Source organism: Rattus rattus, chromosome 9, assembly GCF_011064425.1.
Source record: "Rattus rattus isolate New Zealand chromosome 9, Rrattus_CSIRO_v1, whole genome shotgun sequence".
In the NCBI taxonomy this organism is placed as follows: domain Eukaryota; kingdom Metazoa; phylum Chordata; class Mammalia; order Rodentia; family Muridae; genus Rattus; species Rattus rattus.
This window is the reverse complement of record NC_046162.1, coordinates 62,474,356-62,493,346: the sequence shown is the minus strand read 5'-3', so window position 1 is coordinate 62,493,346 and position 18,991 is coordinate 62,474,356. Positions and strand designations below refer to the sequence as shown.

Genomic DNA, 18,991 nt, shown 5'->3' with positions numbered 1-18,991 from the left:
GATTTAGTGGGTGAGCACAGATGAGCCCTTCACTTTATATACAGCTCAGTCTCTGGAATGACCCTGAATTTCCTGGCCAAGGAGAAGTTGTTATACAGCCCTCTCTACCTGTAGTCTGTAAGAACTCCCGTGGGTCCACTTGTTTCTTTGGGCTTGGAGGGTTTGGACTTGTGGCTTGTGGGACAAGCCTGAGGGGTTGCTGGGGAACTCGTGTCTGTATGTTGTACACGGAAAACTGCAGCTGTCTGTTTGCAGGGCTGCCAGCCTGTGCTTCACAGCCGCCTGATTCTAAGCTGGCAGCCAGCAGATGGGCAGCAGTGCCCTTTGGAGCTGAGCTGCTGCAGATTTCTAGCTGGTTAGACAGGTTCTGAGGAACCTGTGCCTGCCCCTTCCTGGCCCATCTGACTCCAGGCATCAGCGGGGGAGGGCATCTGGTGAGTCAGGTGCACCAGTGAGCTTGGGGCATGCACTACCTCCTGCCTGAAGCTCTGTGCGTCTGAGTATCGGTCGGGTGTGCCCTGCAGACCTGCTTGTGAGGTTCGTCATGAGTGACCATGCTTTTTAATTATCAGCTCTTAAGCCCATTATTTCTAGCACATGATAAAATCTTGGTATCTTTACTTTCACAAACTTCTGTGCGTATCCTGTACAGTGCAGTTGAGGTCCAAATATAGTTCCCAGAATAAAATAGGAAGAACCAGGGAGGTGATGTGAGGAGTCCTGCTGTACCTGGTGCCTGATACAGTGGAAAGCCACTAACCTTTGGTTGAAGAAACTGGACGAGTTGTTCTTACTCTCACAGTGTCAACTCTGCTTCCGGAGTTTTAAAATATTTTCAAGGCATATTTTTATCTTTTTGCAGTGATTTTGATGGCCTTTTGAAGCCATCTCTCTCTGTCTTTGAGCAGAGAGGGAGAGCCGGAATACTGTTTTGTGGCACAAATCTGACCCCCTGTCAAGCGCAGTGCAAGGCAGGAGTAGTAAGACGTGATGTGGAAACACGATGGGGTGGCTGTGATTCCTTCTAACCAGAAGTCAAAATCTGATCTACAGGAAGGAAAAGAAAGCAAATTGTGTGGTGCTGCCAGAGCACCCTGCCTGTCACCTTCCAGTGATTTCCTCACCTGAAACTCTTTTGTAAGCTGAGCTCCTGTTGACGTTCACTCCGCCCAGGCACAGACCCACCTGTGCCAGGGGCAGCTCCTGACTCTCACCTCCACTGTGCAAACCGGCAGGGCAGCGTGGGCTGCCTGTGAACGGCCTGGGATTGGCTCTGTAGGATCTCTTCCTCCAGGGCAAGATTGTCCTGAAAAAAAAAAAAAATAAGGAAACAGCAAGCGTTGCTCAAAGCTATGTCTTATTCTTCTCCGAGTCTCTCAATGGCCCAGCTTCCTGAGAGAAGACAACTGTTGAGAAGAAGGCCGGCAATTGGAGATAATCTTGGTTGGCCAGGTCCAACTTTGTGCTGGCTTGGCTGTGACCCCAAAGCACATGGTGATTCTTATCTTAGAGAAATTCAGTAAAAATGCAGGGCTTATATTTTAATGTGATTTGAAACTAAAAACAGAACAAAACAAAAAAACCATGGAGTTTCACAGTGATTTATTAGTCTTCTCTTTAAAAAGTTACTTCAGAATGGAAGTGCTGTTGTTTCCCCTGTACAGGCAAGTGTGCTTGCTTTGAAGTGCCACGCAGTATCACACAAATGAAAAAAGAATTAGTTTGTGGTGAACGCTGTTCTCACCGTGTATGCTGAGCCAAGGTATAAGACTGTGGGGAAGGAGGGGGGCAGGCTGAGGCATGCCACTCACTTTCCCTAGGTTTATACCAGAAAGAGGATCCCTTCTGTGTGGTTAAATCCTGGTGAGCTATCTCACAGCTTCCCCAGAGAAACTAAGCAGGCGGACACACCCACAAACACCTCACCTCACATGGTGGCTTTCACTGTGGTGCCAGGTGTTGCTCTTTAGGTTTTCTCTGAAGTGAGAGGAGTAGTGACTTTTACACAGGGTAAAAGTCTGCTATGGATGAGTGAGACCCAGGTGAAGGTTAGTACACATACAAGCAGTGACTTAGGAAGATACTTTCCTGTTTCTATTTGACTAATATCATTAAACCCCTTGTTCTGAAATATCAGCCTTGTTCTGAAAGTAGGAAATGAGTTTTAAGGAATTTAGTCTAAAGCTAGAGAGATGGTTTAGTGGCCAAGTGCACTACTGGCTGTTCTAGAGGATTGGGTTCAGTGCAGCCCTCAAAGGGCAGCCTACAACTGTCTGTAACTCCAGTCCCAGGGACTCTGAAGCCCTCTTCAGGAATCCTCAGGCTTAGCACACATATGGTACACAGACATACATGCAGACACACACACACACACACACACACACACACACACACACACACACACACACACACACATACTAAGTAAAAAGTTAAAAAAAGAATTTAACCCAAATCAAAACTCTTAAAACCTGTTAAAGTTGGGAGGTGGTGGCACATGCCTTTAATCCCAGCACCCTGGAGACAGAGGCAGGCAGATCTCTGTAAATTTAAGGTTAGCCTGGTCTATAGGGTGAGGGTGCTACACAGAGGGTACACAGAGAAACCTTGTTTCAAAAAAAAAAAATAAACATTATTGTATCACAAGTACATGCAGATTTGTTTTTAATTAACTTAGAAACTTACTATTACTTAAAAAAGCAGTGTTTTCCAGGTATTGTTACAGTTGCCTCAGTGTAATCTCTCAGTTTGATGAGACAGCAAATCCTGATTTGCCTGTAATCTTAGCACTTGAGAGGCTAAGGCAAGAGAATTACTATGAGTTCAAGGCAGCCTGGGCCACAGAATGAGCTGCTATCCTGATACCCTTTCTTAAAAAAAAAAAAAGAAAAAGAAAAGAAAAATTATTACTGAAGCAGTGACTTCTAAAGCATTTGCTTAAGGGAAAGCTAACTTTATGGACGTGCATGAGGCTGCTGCTTCTCTTGGCTGATACCTGTTGCGTACAGGCTTTCTCTGTGCTAACAGCCCGCAGTGGACTCTGACTCCTGTCCCACTCCTTGTGGCCTGTGGCTCACTTTGCTCACCCATACCTTGGAGAGGTCTGCATGGAGCAGCTTGTGTGTATTCCGTGTCAGAGACCAAGAGCTGTCCCTAGCAATCTCACTGCTCAGGGAGGAATGATTGCCATGTTCCTAGGCTCCGAGAATCACTAGGATCACAGAGGCTGGAGCTTTTGGGAGCATACAGGCCTGTCAGAGAGGTTGTGGGAGGGGTGGCTCCATAGGCAAGGTAGGTGGCTAAGGCCTGCTGCATCTGTCTCCAACTGGACGTGGTCTGCATGGGAGGAGCTCCTACTTGGGGCTTTGTGTGTTGAAGCTGAGCGCAGGAGAGATGCCTACGATTCATACGTGTGGTACTCTCTCAGCCACCCACACACCTGAGAAGGATAAGTAGGGTTGGGAAAGGGCTCCCCCATAGGGGCTACCCTAACCCTACCACCTTATCAGGTCTTATCTGCAGTTGTAGCACTGCCTAGTAATCTGTGGAAAGTGCTTTAGGAAAAATTGGGCAGAGCCCCATCCCTCGGCGGAATGAAGTGAATGAGTCTCATGCTGACATCAGCCTCTTGGACAGCTACGGCTTTATCTCCACAGGCTGCACATACCATTTGGAATTTTCCTCATCCCTGCCCAGTGCCTGGCTGGGTAGAATGTGTAGACAGCTATGAGAAAGCAGCTTTATTTTCTGAATGGCCTGACTCCTCTAGGATGAACACTTGGTTGAAATTGGACTTTGGTCAGTTTGCCCGGGCAGAGTAACATTCTTTCTGCCCCTGTCTTCTTCTAAGATGTTCCCTGAACCGTGTGTGTGTGTGTGTGTGTGTGTGTGTGTGTGTGTGTGTGTGTGTGTGTGTGTGTATGTAGCAAAAACTTAATTTTTAACAGCAGTAGGTATATGGCTTACAAGTTACCAGGAAACGTGTATGCAGGCCTCAGTCAGCTTTATGATCTGAAGACTGTTCACAAAGGCTGCTGTGGTGTGCTAAAGGTAGAAACAATTTAAAAATGTTCACGATGAGGTGGGATGAACCCTCTGTTGTTATAAATCAGATTTCTCTGCTTCTCAGTGTGGCAAACTGTAATAATTACCGCAAGCCAGAAAAGTTGTGCCCCTGCCCCACTCCCATTTTCGTATTGGAATTATCTGTCCCCTCTCTTGTTGCACAAGTTCTCTCCTGTGACACACACCTGCCTAGCAGGGTCCTGATTTTTTTAACATTAAAATTAAAGTGTGTGTGTGTGTGTGTGTGTGTGTGTGTGTGTGTGTGCGCGCACGTGTTTTGTTTGAAGATCTCTGTCTAGAGGTTAAAGTTGCAAAGAGTTGGTTATCTCTGTTACCATATGGGACCCAGGGGTCAAACTCAGGTCGTTAGACTTGGTGGTCTCGGTGCTTATTCTTGAGCAGTTTTTTTTTTTTTTAGACCCAAAGACCTTCTGATCATTTCTGTCCTCTGGTGATCCCTAGTTGGTATTTGGAGTCTAGGATTGCAGGCATCCTCCTCCCAAGTGCCACTTCCATTGAGTGCAAGTCTTCAACTTCGTCTGCGGAGGCTACTTAACCCTGCCCAGGCTCACAGGAGGGAGGTAGTGGCCCCAGAATGTGAGTCAGGAGGGTAATCTCTGGTCTCACAGCTCTCTCTCCTGTGCCTGGTACACAGTGCCCACCGCATGGCTGGGAAAGTTGAAATGAGGTTGAACACCAGACTTGGCTGGTCCATGGTCCTTGCACATTGCTGTTTCCTGAGACCATCCCTGGGATGTGGGAACCAACAAGCAGATGGGGAAATACTTCCCTGCGAAGTGTTCCCCTTGGAGGGCAGGACCCGTAGCAGTAACTGGTGATAGATGCAGGAGAGGTGAGAGGCATGAGATGGGAAGGAGCAAGATTCTGACAATAATGGAGTTTGATACATAAGAAGAAGACTTAATTAAAGCCTGTTGGGTGTCTGGAGAGCTAGGAAAAGTTGGGTTAGTCTGACATTATTGCTTCTGGCTGTAGAAAGGATTGAGACTTAGCAGCTGCCTTCCATGTGCTGTTTCCATGGCGACTGCTATAACTGGCTGCCTGCCTGATAGCAGGTTTCTTGTTACTCAATCAAAGACTTGAAGGACACCGCTTTCTAAAGAAAAGGCTTATTTTGACCTGTGGTCTGGGTCCTCCTAGGTCAAGAGGCTGCATGTAGTGTTGGCCTTCTTGCCAGGAGGGTCCTGAGCACTAATACCACTTTGAAAGGGGCAGAGAGCAGAGTTCATGGCGTGTCTTCTTTTGTGAAACCCAGAGGATCAGTCTTGGGCTCCATCCTCTGACCTCATCTAATCCTCATTGTGTCCCATCTCTCTCAACCTAGATGTAGACAACGCATGCCCCATCATGCCTCATACCGGGACCTGTGGGGAATGTTGAAACCATATGTTTGGGTGCTTCCAAGGGTCAAGCTGCCTGCAGGGTGCATGGAGCTCTTGCTGCTCAGTGTATAGGTAGCTGTGGCCTAGGAGTGTTGGTGTCGGTCACCCAGTTGTGACCGTCTGTGTACGACCAGCTCTCATCCTCTAGAACCGTTTATCATGATCCCAGCAGGCCAAAGGCATTGTTCTCCAAGGCACTAGAGGCTCAGTGTACACCATCTAAGGACATTTGTTAGGGCTGGGGCTGTCTATAATGTTTGATATCTTAGAGGTTACTAGAATCTCTCATAGCTTCCCTTCTGTTAGGCTTATTCAGGTGTCCAGCAAGTGAGCAAGTGAGTGAACGCCGTAACGACACACGGTCTGTGCCTGTGCAGGTCAGGAATCTTCCTCTGATGAGACAGGGTCTCCTGTTGGCCTGGCGTTCATCCTTAGGCTAGACTGGTTGGGCAGCAGTCCCAGGGAACCTCCTGGGATTACAAGCGTGCACCACCTCCCCAACATTTTTATGAGGGATCTCATGCTTGCACGGCGAGCAGTTTACTGACTGAGCTATTTTCCCAGCCCTTGCGTATTTCATTTTAATTAATCGTTTTCCTTGTTTTTACAGTGCCCTGGTCATTGCTGCTGTATTTGACCGAAATGTGAACTGCAGAAGAGCAGCCTCTGTAAGTTTCCTTGTCCCCAGTGCATTCCTTTCCTGGAGGTGGGGCCATAACTGTTGCCAGTGTCCTGTATGTGGGCCTTTGTCGCTTTGGAAAACCCATACCCTGTGGCAGCAAAGGAGAGCAGATGAAAGAACCAAGTAAAACAGTCTCCATGGTAACACTTGTAGGGCATTAACTGTGGGATTCTTGAGAAGGTCAGGGTTGAATAAGCATAAGGGAACAGGTTTCTGTTCAATAACCGGACCAAATTCAGGATAGCCCGAGCTCTGCAGAGGAGAAGAAATTTATCCTATGTTTCTAACCTCCAGGACACGGCAGGATGGGTCCAGAGATGACAGGGTAGGGCACTGGCGCCTTCATGCTCTAGGAGGAGCTGTTACTAAGCTGTAGTTTAGTTAACTCTGCTTTCCTCACCACACAAGTGGATATCCCTGGGTGTGCTTCAGCCTTACAGCTGCCCGTGCTCCTTATGTTTTGAACTCAGTTACCCAGGTTCCCCGAGATCCAGTTTTTGGGATGGGTTTGGATAGAAGGAGTTTAGTAGCTTTGGGTGCCAACAGACGTGTTGGTCAGAGTCTCCTGCTCCACCTACCTGTGGCATTCTGTATCTGCGCCAGTAACGAGACGGAGTCTCATGAATTACGAGGGGAAGAGACAGTGAGAGGTTTTCCTAGGGTTGCCTGCATGTGTGCGTGCGTGTGTGTGTGTGTGTGTGTGTGTGTGTGTGTGTGTGTGTGTGTGTGTTGGGGGAGGGTTGTTGCAGCGGCTGACTCCACAGAGGTGAGGCCAGGTCCACGAGTGCTGTGGGAGGCTGGACCCCAGAGGACCTCAGATGATAAATCCAGGCTCTGTGAGGAGTGCTGTGATGCCTTAGCAGTCTGGCTGTCTTCTCCTCATAGGCCAGCAGTTTAACACATTCAGGGTATCAGGAACCGAAGGGAAGTCTCTGAGAGAGGTGCAGGCTGAAACTTGCTGCTGGCTGTGAGGTGTGAGGAGTTGGGAGTGCCCATGGTTTGAGTACAGGGACTCCACATCTTTGTTTCAGGTGGTCATGGAGTGATACACTGTTACAACTGCTTTGAGACTGAGGGGAAGGTCAGGGTGGTAGGCAGGTGGTGTTAGTTTGTGCCAACACATGTCCAAAATATGAAGGGGCTGTGGTTGAGATGGCAATGCCACAGCCATTCTGTGTGGATAGGAGCCAGGCCTCAGAGTAGGATGGAGAGGAGACTCCTGAGGTCCTGGAGGGGAAAGGGAACATTGTCTTGACCTGCATGTGGGCGGGAACTTTAGAGGCTGAAAAGTTCTTTCCTATAAGCCACTTTCATTGTATTCATGTTTTAAAATTAGGAACAGGTGTTTGACTCTGAGGTAATGAAGAAGCCTTTGACTTTTGCTCTGGAAACGTGCTATACGGTGTAGTTGCTTTTTAGACTTTGAACCAACCTTTCATTCTTGTTCTAACTTCCCCTGGTGTATTGTCCCCTCTCTTCTGTTGGATTCAGTCTATTAGTCTTTTGTCTGCGTTTGAGCTAGCAACACAGAGAGAGTAGAGGTATTTATCTCCTCTTTTATTCCATAGTTTTAATTTAAGAGATTGTTGTCTTTCTACTTTAATTATTTGGTAGTATCTTCAAAAGAACCCATTCTAGCATTTTTTGTTTTTGGAAAAATTTCACGATTTTCTATAGTTTTTACTTAATACAAATCTGCCCAGCTTTCTTGTTTTTCAAGTTAAGACTTTGCCCTGTCTTCTGTGTTGTTAAGTGAAGTGATTCGCTGCTATCACGGGCTTCAGCTGACGTCATCTCCTCTCTCACAGTGGCTCCTGCCTTGTTTGATTGTTTAAGTGATGGAGTTTCTGTCCTGTTACTCCTGCTGGCCTCTGGCTGCACTGCAGCTGCTGTGCACTCAGGCTCTGTGTACCGAGTTCCTGTACGTCCACGGCTGCCTCAGCCATGTGTTTGGCATGGCAACCAGCATATTCGAGTCTCCTGTTTGAAGACCTCCTGTGGAGGGCTTAGCAAGCCCAGCTGTCCTGTGCTGCATCATAGGCTCTCGGCCAAGGGGCCGCGCCTCTGGCATTCTGGTCAGGTGACTTTTGAGGTTTTGCTGGCTCAGGATGCCTGTGGTCTTTCATGGCTGCTGTTGGCTCTCTGCCTGCATCTGTACTGAGAAGCAGCCAGGATGCAAGCACCTTCCCAGAGGCCCCACAGGGACTCCATGTTGTCTGCAGTGTTAGTAGAAACCCAGTGATTTCTTGGGAGGTCTTAGCAGTCTTGCCTTCATAGTTAACTGATAGACAGTAACTGTAAGTCTGATACATAATAAAATTTTATAATAAATCTGTACTAATATGTTTTTATGTTTTCTTTATTGTTTTCTGTAACCTAAGATGTATTTGTGGGAAGAAACAATAAAATCAAAGCCCTATGGCTTTGTTTATGTGACCTGGGACAAAGTGAAACAAACAAACAAAACCTTTATAAATCATTTTTTTTTTATTAACTTGAATATTTCTTATGTACATTTCGAGTGTTATTCCCTTTCCCGGTTTCCGGGCAAACATCCCCCTCCTCCCTCCCCTTCCTTATGGGGGTTCCCCTCCCCACCCTCCCCCTATTGCTGCCCTCCCCCCAACTGTCTAGTTCACTGGGGGTTCAGTCTTAGCAGGACCCAGGGCTTCCCCTTCCACTGGTGCTCTTACTAGGATATTCATTGCTACCTATGAGGTCAGAGTCCAGGGTCAGTCCATGTATAGTCTTTAGGTAGTGGCTTAGTCCCTGGAAGCTCTGGTTGCTTGGCAATAAATCATTTTTTTTTAAACTTGAAATTAAACCTTATTAAACTAGCAAGAAATTCTGTGTGTTCCCTTTGAGTTCGCACTCTTTACATAGTAGACTGTAGGATTTAAACCCAGGAAGGTGAGAGATGCCTCTGTGTGAGCTTATTTGAAGGCGTAAGAGTTTTCCTAGTGAAAGGAGAGTGTCCCACCAGGAGCTGCTTCTGTAGGCAAACTCTTGAGTTTTGCTGTCTGGTGTGTGAGGTGTCCGTTCACCTGGCCAGAGTCCAGGAGGTTGAGCAGTGAAGCGCCCAGAAGTTCCCAGTTCTGTGGCCTTACCTTTCATTTGATGGTTGTCCCATATCCTGTTCCTGGGTCCCTTGTCCGCTGGCCACAGTGCTTCTAAGGTAATAGGGTCATTGTTTTGGATCCTCATTGGAGTTCAGTGTCTTTCTGGTGGTCAGCACTCGGGCTGGATAGTAGAGTCCTGGCATTGCTTGGTGGAAAAAATTAGTTCATTGCTGCTAATGACTCCAGGTTTTTCATTCTAGACAGTATTCAGCAGGCTAGACTGCTGACTTTGTGAAAAGGCCTGTTCCTCTCTCCTAAGGACAGGCAATGGCTGTGGTTTTGTGGGAAACTTGGAATGAATAGAGAGAGAGTGAAGGCATGTGTGCATACATGTGTGGGCAGGGGCGTGTGCGCGCGCACACACACACACACACACACACACTTCATTTGATGTTTCATTCTTGATTCTTTTTATTTTCCTTTTGCCTTTTATTTTGACGTTATTGAGATTCCCGTCCAAGGAGTAACAAGAACCCAGGAAAGTCTGAGTCTGTTTTCCCTGGCTCTCTGCTGGTTAACATCACATGTTATATATACTAAGACAGCTCAGCAGTCCTGTGCGCATTAGTTCTGTGTGACTCCCTCTCACACACATCTGAATTGCCTACAGTCTAGGCACACAGTAGTCCTTATCACAGACATGCCTGACCGATGTTTTTAAACCATGGCTGCTTCTCTCTTAACTGCTACCAACTATCAGTCTACTTTCCAATTTTGTAATGCTGTTACATCAATAAAGTGATAGTCGTTGGGACTGGGATTCTTACTGAGTATGTCCAGTATGTTGGGAAGTCCCAGGCCTTTGCTTCCTACTGTGAGTGGGTCTGTTCTCTAAGTGAGCCCTGGGTGTGAAGCCATTGACCTGTAAAAGGGCATCTGGGTTGCTGGGTTATTATGAACATCGTAGTGAGAATTCTGGAGTTTCTGTTTCTTTAGACACAGCAATATATTAAGCATGTTTTTGTTTTAATACCAGGTTTGGGGCTGCTTTGCCTCAGCTGGCTATGACTTTTCTTGTGCTCTAGTAGAACATCGTTTTGCAGATGCAGATAGTTTCCTTGATTATATGACATTTGCAATTCTGAGAATTTTTCAAAGGCTATATAAATGCTAGAGCCCTGATGGGTGGGGTTTGTGACTGATGGTCATTCAAGGGGGTTGGTTGTGATTTGTTAGTAGCTTTTCTCAAAGAAGAAACAAAGGGAAAGAAATTAGATTTAAGGATCTCTCTCTTTTTCTTTAACAGGTTTCAGTCTTGCTTGTCCGTTTCTTTCTCTGCTTTCTCTTTCTCTCTTCTCTCTACTTCTTTCTTTCCTATCTAGGAGGAGAAACAGGGTGGGGGTAAAAGGTTGGGAAAAAGAAGAGCCAACCAAGTATCTAGGACCAGCTGTAGAGCACTTCACACAGGCTTTCCTGCGAGCACAGTTTGCTTAGGGTATCATCTAGGATGCTGACGACAGTGCCTGTCTTTAGAATTCTAGCGGTTCCCCGGGGCGGCTCTGCTACTATGTGTTCTCCTGACTTTGCTAAGGTGTGTGTTACCTAAGGCGGGGTTGCCTGTTTCTTCCTGGTCACTACACTGTTTTGTTTTTGCTGATAAGTGTGTGGTGGTTTTAGTCTTCTTTTCTGTGGTGATGCCGAGTCTGTGTGAGGTGCTCGTTTGCTCTCTGTGTCCTCCTGAGTAAGATGTGTTTCTTCTAGTCTCAGTCATTGTCTAGTTGGATGGCTAGTTTTTGCTGAGATGGATTCCGAATATTTGTCTTTTATATTGAAAGTGTGTTTTGCAAATGCTTAGTACATCTCCATAACAGGTTTCAGTCTTGCTTATCTGTTTCTTTGGTGAGCGCTTTCAGTGCGAAGGCCACAAACCACTTAACCCTGTTTCCAGCATTCTTCTTTATTCTGTCTGTGCTGATAGCATATTCTGCAGTAATGTCTGTCTTCATATTGTGTCCTCTTATTTTCAAGATTATTTCAACATAAATCTTGTATTAGTTTTTACTTTGAAGAAGTTCCTGCTTATAAGTGTTACATTATGTTCAAGTTGACATTGTATCTCTTTACATCACCTTTCTTTGGTGTCTGTTTCTTTCTTTAAGAATTGGCTGCGGGGGGTTGGGGATTTAGCTCAGTGGTAGAGCGCTTGCCTAGGAAGCGCCAAGGCCCTGGGTTCGGGTCCCCAGCTCGAAAAAAAAAAGAACCAAAAAAAAAAAAAAAAAAAAAAAAAAAAAAGAATTGGCTGCGAAGGCTAGGTGATGGTGGCTCAGACCTTTAATCCTAGCACTTGGGAGGCAGAGGCATGTAGATCTCTTGAGTTCCGGGCCAGCCTGGTCTACAGAGCCAGGACAGTCAGATTACATAGAGAGATCCTATCTTGAAAAAACAAACAGACAGACCAAAAATAAAGAAAGAAAGAAAGAAAGGAAGGGAGAAAGAAAGAATGAACGAACGAACCAAACAAAAACAAGGACACCAGTGCTCGCTTCGGAACGATACAGAGAAGATTAGCATGGCTCCTGCGCAAGGATGACACGCAAATTCGTGAAGCGTTCCATATTTAAAAAAAAAAAAAAAAAAACAAGGACACCCACTTCAGTACTCAGCACCCACATGCTACCATCCTTAACAGTTCTAAGGGATCAAACATCCTCTTCTGACCTGCTCGGCACTAGGCATGTGTGTGATACACATATATACAGGCAGGCAAAACATCCACATATACGAACAAAACAAAACAAAATATAAATCTTAAAGGAGGGGTTGCAGAAGATACAAAATGTAAGAAGCAAAAAGTATCCTGTTTTTCCCTCTTCTAGTATCTCGGCCCCCACTGTGAGGCTTTGTCCTGGAGATGCCACACATTTCTGTTCTGGTGCTTACCAGTCCTGTGGGGTTGATGTGTAGTTCCCTGGGTCCTGTGATTCAGTTTGCTCTCTTTCTTTGCACATATGAATGCTCTCAACCCCCTACCCTATACTGGAATATCCACCTAGGTAGGGGTGTTTCTTCTGTTGCCTCTGCCTTACATCCTGTGCCTGTTCCCACCTCTGCTCACCAGGATGGCACATGGTGCATGCTTGTGTGGCTTCCCTCCACCTCCGTATGAAGCTGGTGTCAATGCCTGTCTCTAGTCTTGGTTGGAATTCAGCAATGTATGCTTTGAGGAAAGTTCAAAACCCCACCAGGCAATAAGCGGGGCATGAGGGGTCATTATGTTGGTCAGACGACCCTAGGTCAGACAGTGTGAGAGACAGGGAAAGTGGTCACCAAAGAAGGAAGAGTCATCCGTACAAGGTTTACTTAGAAGTACTCAGTTTTCTTTAAGTTCAGATGGGACACTGTCAGCCCTGATTTGGTGCCTGGAGTGTAGGCCTCAGGTAGCTCAGAGAGCTGGGTGGAGACAGGATGCCTGCCCTCTGGGAGGCAGCTCTGAGGTGTTGGCGTGGTGGTAAGTTGTGATCATAGAGTTCCTAAAAAATGGGTGTTTTAGGAATTGGCTTCTACTTACTGACCTGTGTAGTTTGTTCTCAGAGTTAAATTCTGGGACCTTCATTGGGGCATTAGTGTGAAAATGTATTCCTAGTGAAAGGAAGGCCACTGTCAGGTTCCGTCTGATCTTCTAAATAGAGTTCTTAAATAGAAGTTCTTTTTTTTTTTTTTTTTTGTTTGTTTGTTTGTTTTTTTTCCAGAGCTGGGGACCGAACCCAGGGCCTTGCGCTTTCTAGGCAAGCGCTCTACCACTGAGCTAAATCCCCAACCCCCCTAAATAGAGTTCTTAACCTGTAGTTTTAAAGAGCACTAGGACATAGAAACAGTGACAAGCCACCCCCAGGGCTCTGGTCAGCCAACAAAGAGGACTTCTATTTAAAAAGTAAAGCCATGGGTCATTTACACCGTGCTATGTTTGTTTTGAATTTATCGTCTGGTGTTTAGCTGAAGCAAACCTCACTCACCTGCTGTGTTTGTTCTTTTTTCTCCTTAGGCTGCCTTCCAGGAGAACGTGGGGAGACAGGTATGGCCACTTTATAAATCTTTATTTCTAAAACTTCCTGTAGGCTTGGAGGTAGGAACCCTGGCAGCTTTACTTTTATATCTTCTTGTATTGTTGGGTGTGGGTAAGGAATGAGGCTTACCTCAGAGCAAGCTAATAAATATGGCAGTTCTGATCCAAGACTCACCATAATGCGACCAGGGAGCACTGATCCCATGTGGCTTTGAGGAGACCCTGCGTTTGAGGCAGGTTAGGATCTTGCCTCACATACTCCTGTGGGTTCTACATGGATCAGGTACTAGGCGAGTGAGTCCCTGGATCCAGTAGGCTCTGACCCTTCCCTAGCTTGTGATTGGAGGCTGGCTCCTTTGTAGTAAGCTCTGGCCTCACCTTCCAGAAGCCCTGAAGGGCTGGAGGGGGCGAGGGCATTGGTTTTCAATCTGTGGGTCACTACCCCTTTGCGGATGATCTAATGACCCTTACACAAAGGTGGCATAAGATTGTCAGGAAACATTTACATTATGATTCATGACAATAGCAAAATTACAATTACAAAGTAGAATTGAAGATAATTTTATGACTGGGGATCACTACAACATGTGGAACTGTATTAAAGAGTTGCATCATTAGGAAGGAACCATTGGGTTAGAATCTGAGCAAGGTGGCAGCCACCAAAATAAATGTAGACAGGGAGGAAAGGTCCTGAGAGAGAACAGCTAAGAATGAGAATGATTGCTTTAGGGTTTTGTCTTAGTTAGGGTTTTATTGCTATGAAGAGATACCATGTCCATGGCATCTCATAAAGGAAACATTTCTTTGGGCTTGGCTTGCAGTTTAGAGGTTTAGTCCATTATTGTCATGGTGGGAAAACATGATACTAGAGAGATAGCCAAGACTTCTGTTTCTGGATCCACAGGCAAGAGACTGTGAGCCACTGGATTTGGTTTGAGCTTCTGAGATCTCAAAGCCTACTCCCTAGTGATGCACTTCCTCCAACAAGGCCACACCTATTCCAACACAACTCTTAACAGTGCCACACCCTATGACCAAGCACTCAAGCACATGAGCCCGTCCTAGCCATTCCTATTCAAACCACCACAGGTTTCTTGACAGATGGTGGCTTGGGCGCTTGTTAATGCTACAAGTGAGGAAGGTAGAAGGATGGCTGGGCACTCTAGTGATGTGCAAAATAGACTGTGTGAAGGATGATGGGGTTAGAGAGGTCTCAGCCAAGATGGATGTGCTCTAGGTGAGAGAACCTAGATGGCTTGTTGGGTTGAGAATATTGTGAGGACTGAAGTGTTTATAGTAGAGGATGCTGGGAGTTGTCTCAGAAGTAACAGGACTTGCCTAGTAACCCAAGGTAACTGACTCCTCTACTGAGTTGGTCTGCTTATGATGAAAGTCTTAACACCCGCAAGACCCCTAAGTGCCTAGTGGGGTGGGCTCTACAACAGGGGTATGTGTATGTATGTCTGCTCTGTTCCCTTCCTGTAGCCTAGGAATCTGCAGGTTATGATTAACCAGTGAGCAGTTGCCATGTCTAGGACCAGCATGAGACTGCATCGTTCTGTGGCTGCTTAGAGTGTTTCTGGGACCCAGCTCTGTGTGCAGGTGGTTTGCTCAGACTCCAGACTACCCTGTATTCAAGCAAGAACACTGGAGGGCAGGGTGCTTAGTCCCTTTTCTGGGAAGGAGGGACACCCATCTGGCCAGGCAGAGCCTTAGCCTATTGCTCATTCTGCTTGAGTGAGACGGGTACTGCTGAGCAGTTCAGACCTGTCCTTCCTTCTTGGTAACAGCCAAACCTGTGCTCCCACTTGCTTGCCTAGTCATGTGCTTTTGTGTTCTGGTGAATCAGGCTGCAGTCGTAGTACCTTTACTTGGGCTGTGGGCTTCTCTCTCATAATGAGAGAATGAGTCTGGGGTCTTCTTGATAAATAACTACACAATCCAAAGCATCTTTGTAAAGCCAAGTTTTATGTATGCAGAAAAGTGCAAAGCCACTCAATACAGCAAGCAAGCACACCCAGTAGAAGTCCTGCTCTGTTTTATCCCCAAGGCAAGGGGTTCTGTGTTCTGCTCTGAACAGTTTGAGTGGTTAGAACTCAGACTCGTATAACTTAATTGGCTAATTCAGAATGGACCATCATTTCGTAGGGAGAGTGGAATCTGAGCATACGTCTCGACTTTAAGAATACACTAACCTGGAGGGATTCTAGACTAATGGTGTCTTTACCAATTTCTTTAAACATGGGACTTCCTCTGTCTTCTTTTAATTCTGATAGAAAAGACAGAACATTTCATGTGCATTTCTCACAGCATCACACAGGAAGTGGTAAGAGCACCCAGTGTGCACTGTGCAGATCCAGCAACAACGCACAAGCTCAACTCCAGCTCAACTCCTGGACAACTGGCTGGTACATAAGATACCTCAGTTCATCCTTCTCCTGAGGCTGAGGCAGCCTCGCTAGGGTCTTAAGAGGACTGTTTACTGGGTGGTGTGGTGACGTTGTGAGACATTAATCATCAGGGTCTAGGATTAGCTTGTGAAAGGGTGAAGGCATTGAGGATGATAATGAAGGTAGGCTGTATGGATGAGTTGCTTCTTCTTGCTGGCTATGTTTTCCATCCCGGGCTGGTAATGGCGGCTTTTTCTCTCTCAGGCTGTGCCTGTAGTCCTAAGGGCAGATGTCAGGGAGCAGGAGGGTGGCAGACCTCAGGTGTTTTAGTTAGGCCTGGGCCTTCAGTGCCTCTGGATTCCAGATGGGTAAGGCATCCCACCGTATCCTCAGACTAGCCAGCTTTTATATATCGTTTGAGGACTAAGCTTCTGTTTTGACATTGTCTCAGTGGTAATAAATCAAAAGTTTTCTCCATGAAATTCAGACTCAATTTGTAGATTTCTTTAGAAAGAAATCTACATGCTGTTATTACATGCAGCTCTATGATGGCTGGCTGTGCAGATGGGGAGTCACCGTGTATTTGAGTAGATTGATCCCTGTGCAAGGTGTGGGGATGTGGCAGGCAGGTGGTGGTGGTGGTGCCTGTTGCTTTTCTTGGCTTTTGCTTGACAGACTTGTGCCAGCTTTGCACAGATAGGGAGCTTCATCTCCTACACAGATGGAGCCGCCTCTGGGCCAAAGTTATAAAGCTTTCTACATACTTACGTTTGTTAAGAAAGTTATTTATATGGTTTCCAGATTGTAATATTTTTTTCACCACAAGTGATGATATTAGGTAGTTCCAGTCCTGTGACAGTTTTAGGGCAGGGGCTCCACAGAGTATTCTTGGTGGATGAGGATGGGGACCTGCCTCCTGTTTTTCAGTTTGGGGGACTGATGGCTGCTTTTTGTGATGGCCTTAGAGGTTGGCTATTAGCCTCATCCATCCTGATGGCAACCAGTGAGGTGTAGGCCCTAGTCCAGGCTTCAAAGCCAGGCAGGCGCTTGACTACCTTCCATTGGCCTTTCTGCTCCCACAGGCTCTGGAGAGCTTTATCTTGTCTTTGTGACCATACAGGGTGACCAAGTGCCAAGAGTAACCACTTGAGGACTGTTGACATCCAGGTCACTTTTGTGGCATCTGAGTTGAAATGGTTAGGTCTGAGTTAGCAGTTGTACGAAGTGCAGCACCTGGACAGGCAGTGGGATGAACACTGACACACTCACTAGTTGGGCCATCCGTGAGCCGTGTGGCTCAGCTTCAGCCTCCCTGTTGTCACCTCAGAGGCCGTTTCTCACCTTTCAGTTTTTTTCTCTGCTTTTACTTTTTTTCAGGGTACTTTTCCTCATGGAATTGATATTTTGACTACAGCAGACTATTTTGCAGTTGGTAACATTTCTAACTGTTTCCTGATTATAAGGTAAGTTTTAATGTGTGTAACATAACAGTTAACAGTCTCTTTGACTTGGGTGTCAAAAATCACCTTCTATATTTCCTTCTTCATTATCTTGTGGTCTGCATATAACTTATGTTGTAGAAAGGGAATCAAACTGAGAACAGCTTCTGAAACTATACATCCTCCATGGTACATGCCACAGAAGATGGGCACCTGCTTGTGCTTCAGTGTGCTAGCTAGGGCTCATATCTTCTCTGGTCATTAATCTTCTCCTTGTCCTCCTGGTTTGGTGCTTTTCTGCCTTGGAACCATACAGGGAATAGCCACAAGCACAGCTATGCATGTCCTTCTGTGCGACAGCTTTTCCACCAGGTGTCACACATATATTGATTTTATATATATATATATATATATATATATATATATATATATATATACACACACACACATACATATATTTGAAAATGACATTTTTGGATTTGAAGTGACTGTGATTGAAAGTTTTTGTTGTTGTTTGTTTGTTTCAATAAAAAATGTGTTCTAAGTTGAAATTATCTGATTGTTTCTCAGATGAGTAATAAAGGCATTTGAGAATTCAGGTCAAGGGATAAATATGTAACCCTTAACTGCTGTTTTCAGAAATCACATCCAATTATTTTTGCTTGTATAACTTAAATACTGGGGAGCAGTTTCATACTCTAACACCAGTGTGAAAAGGCCATGGTGCTTCATGAAGTACTTTATTTGCCTTGAATTAGGAGAAACATGCCAAGTACATTTTTAAAACATTTCTGGCCGTTATAAACCCTGGGGGTAGATTTCCTGACAGCCCTGCTGTGCAGACCATGCAGAATTTACACTTCTTCATAACCAGCCTTGACAGACGTAAAAAACAAGCAAATAATAACAACTAAAAACGAACCCAAAGGTGACCAGCCTCTTTTCCAGGAAGAATGTGACCAGACTTGCCCTCGTCTGCATGCCATTGCCCTCAGTCCAGCACTTCATGTCACGTGTCCACATATTCTTTGTTCTCTGATTATTAGCGTGTGAATATTGTATATGACAGTCTATGCCTTTTCTTGGAGTTTCTTAGGTAAAATAGCTGATAGTTTGGCTTTGGCAAATTTTATTTGTTGCTAAGGTTTCCACACCAGTCTAAAACCTACACATTATTATGTCCATTCTGTAAAAATACACGACAGAACATGACCTAACTCTAGAGTGTGGGTTCTCCAGTTCATTGGGCCCTTGTGACTCTCAGATCTGAGTAGCAGATCAGCTGCTGTATTTCGAGGACAGTCTAATAGAAGGCTTTATCACATCCTAGCACCACAGAGCCTCTGGTCAGGGTCTCACTTCCCTTACTGGGATTTCTCTCTCAGCCTGGATCCTGGGGGGCAGGATTCATAAGGATAGTAGAAAATGCAAGGCTTCTAGAAGGCTATGACTGAGAGCAAGTTGTGGGGCCTCCAGCCAGCAGGGTGGTGAACATAGCTAGTCCTGAGGTCTCTGTGATAAGACGGTTTTATGTCAGCTTGATAGAAGCTAAAGTCATCTGAGACGAGGGCACCATGGTTAAGAAAATGTCTCCATACAGATCTGGCTATAGGTAACTCTGTAAAGCATTTTCTTAATTAGCGATTGATGAGGGAGGGCCTGGTCCGTTGTGCGTGATGCCATTCCTGGGTTGGTTGTCCTGGGCTCTATAGGAAAGGAGGGTGAGCAAGCCATGAGGAACAAGCGAGTAATCAGCACCTCTCCATGGCTTCTGCATCAGCTCTTGCCCTGTTTGAGTCCCTGTCCTGACTTCCTTCGATGATGAACTGTGCTGTGTAAGTGCAAGCTAAATAAACCCTTTCCACCCCAAGTTTCTTTGGGCATTGTGTTTGT

At 45.8% G+C, this 18,991-nt stretch overlaps 1 protein-coding gene and 1 pseudogene across 2 annotated transcripts in view; both read left to right on the top strand.

Annotated features, from left to right (window-relative positions):
- Nucleotides 1-18,991, top strand: part of Tbcd (tubulin folding cofactor D) — a 160,763-nt gene that overhangs the window by 89,652 nt on the left and 52,120 nt on the right. For both annotated transcript variants that reach the window (XM_032912781.1, XM_032912780.1), the window contains exons 15-17: nt 6,076-6,133; nt 13,249-13,278; nt 17,037-17,122. In XM_032912781.1, the coding sequence (XP_032768672.1) occupies nt 6,076-6,133; nt 13,249-13,278; nt 17,037-17,122 (174 nt within the window). The remainder of the gene's footprint in view (nt 1-6,075; nt 6,134-13,248; nt 13,279-17,036; nt 17,123-18,991) is intronic.
- LOC116910776 lies at nt 11,734-11,827 on the top strand (annotated as a pseudogene).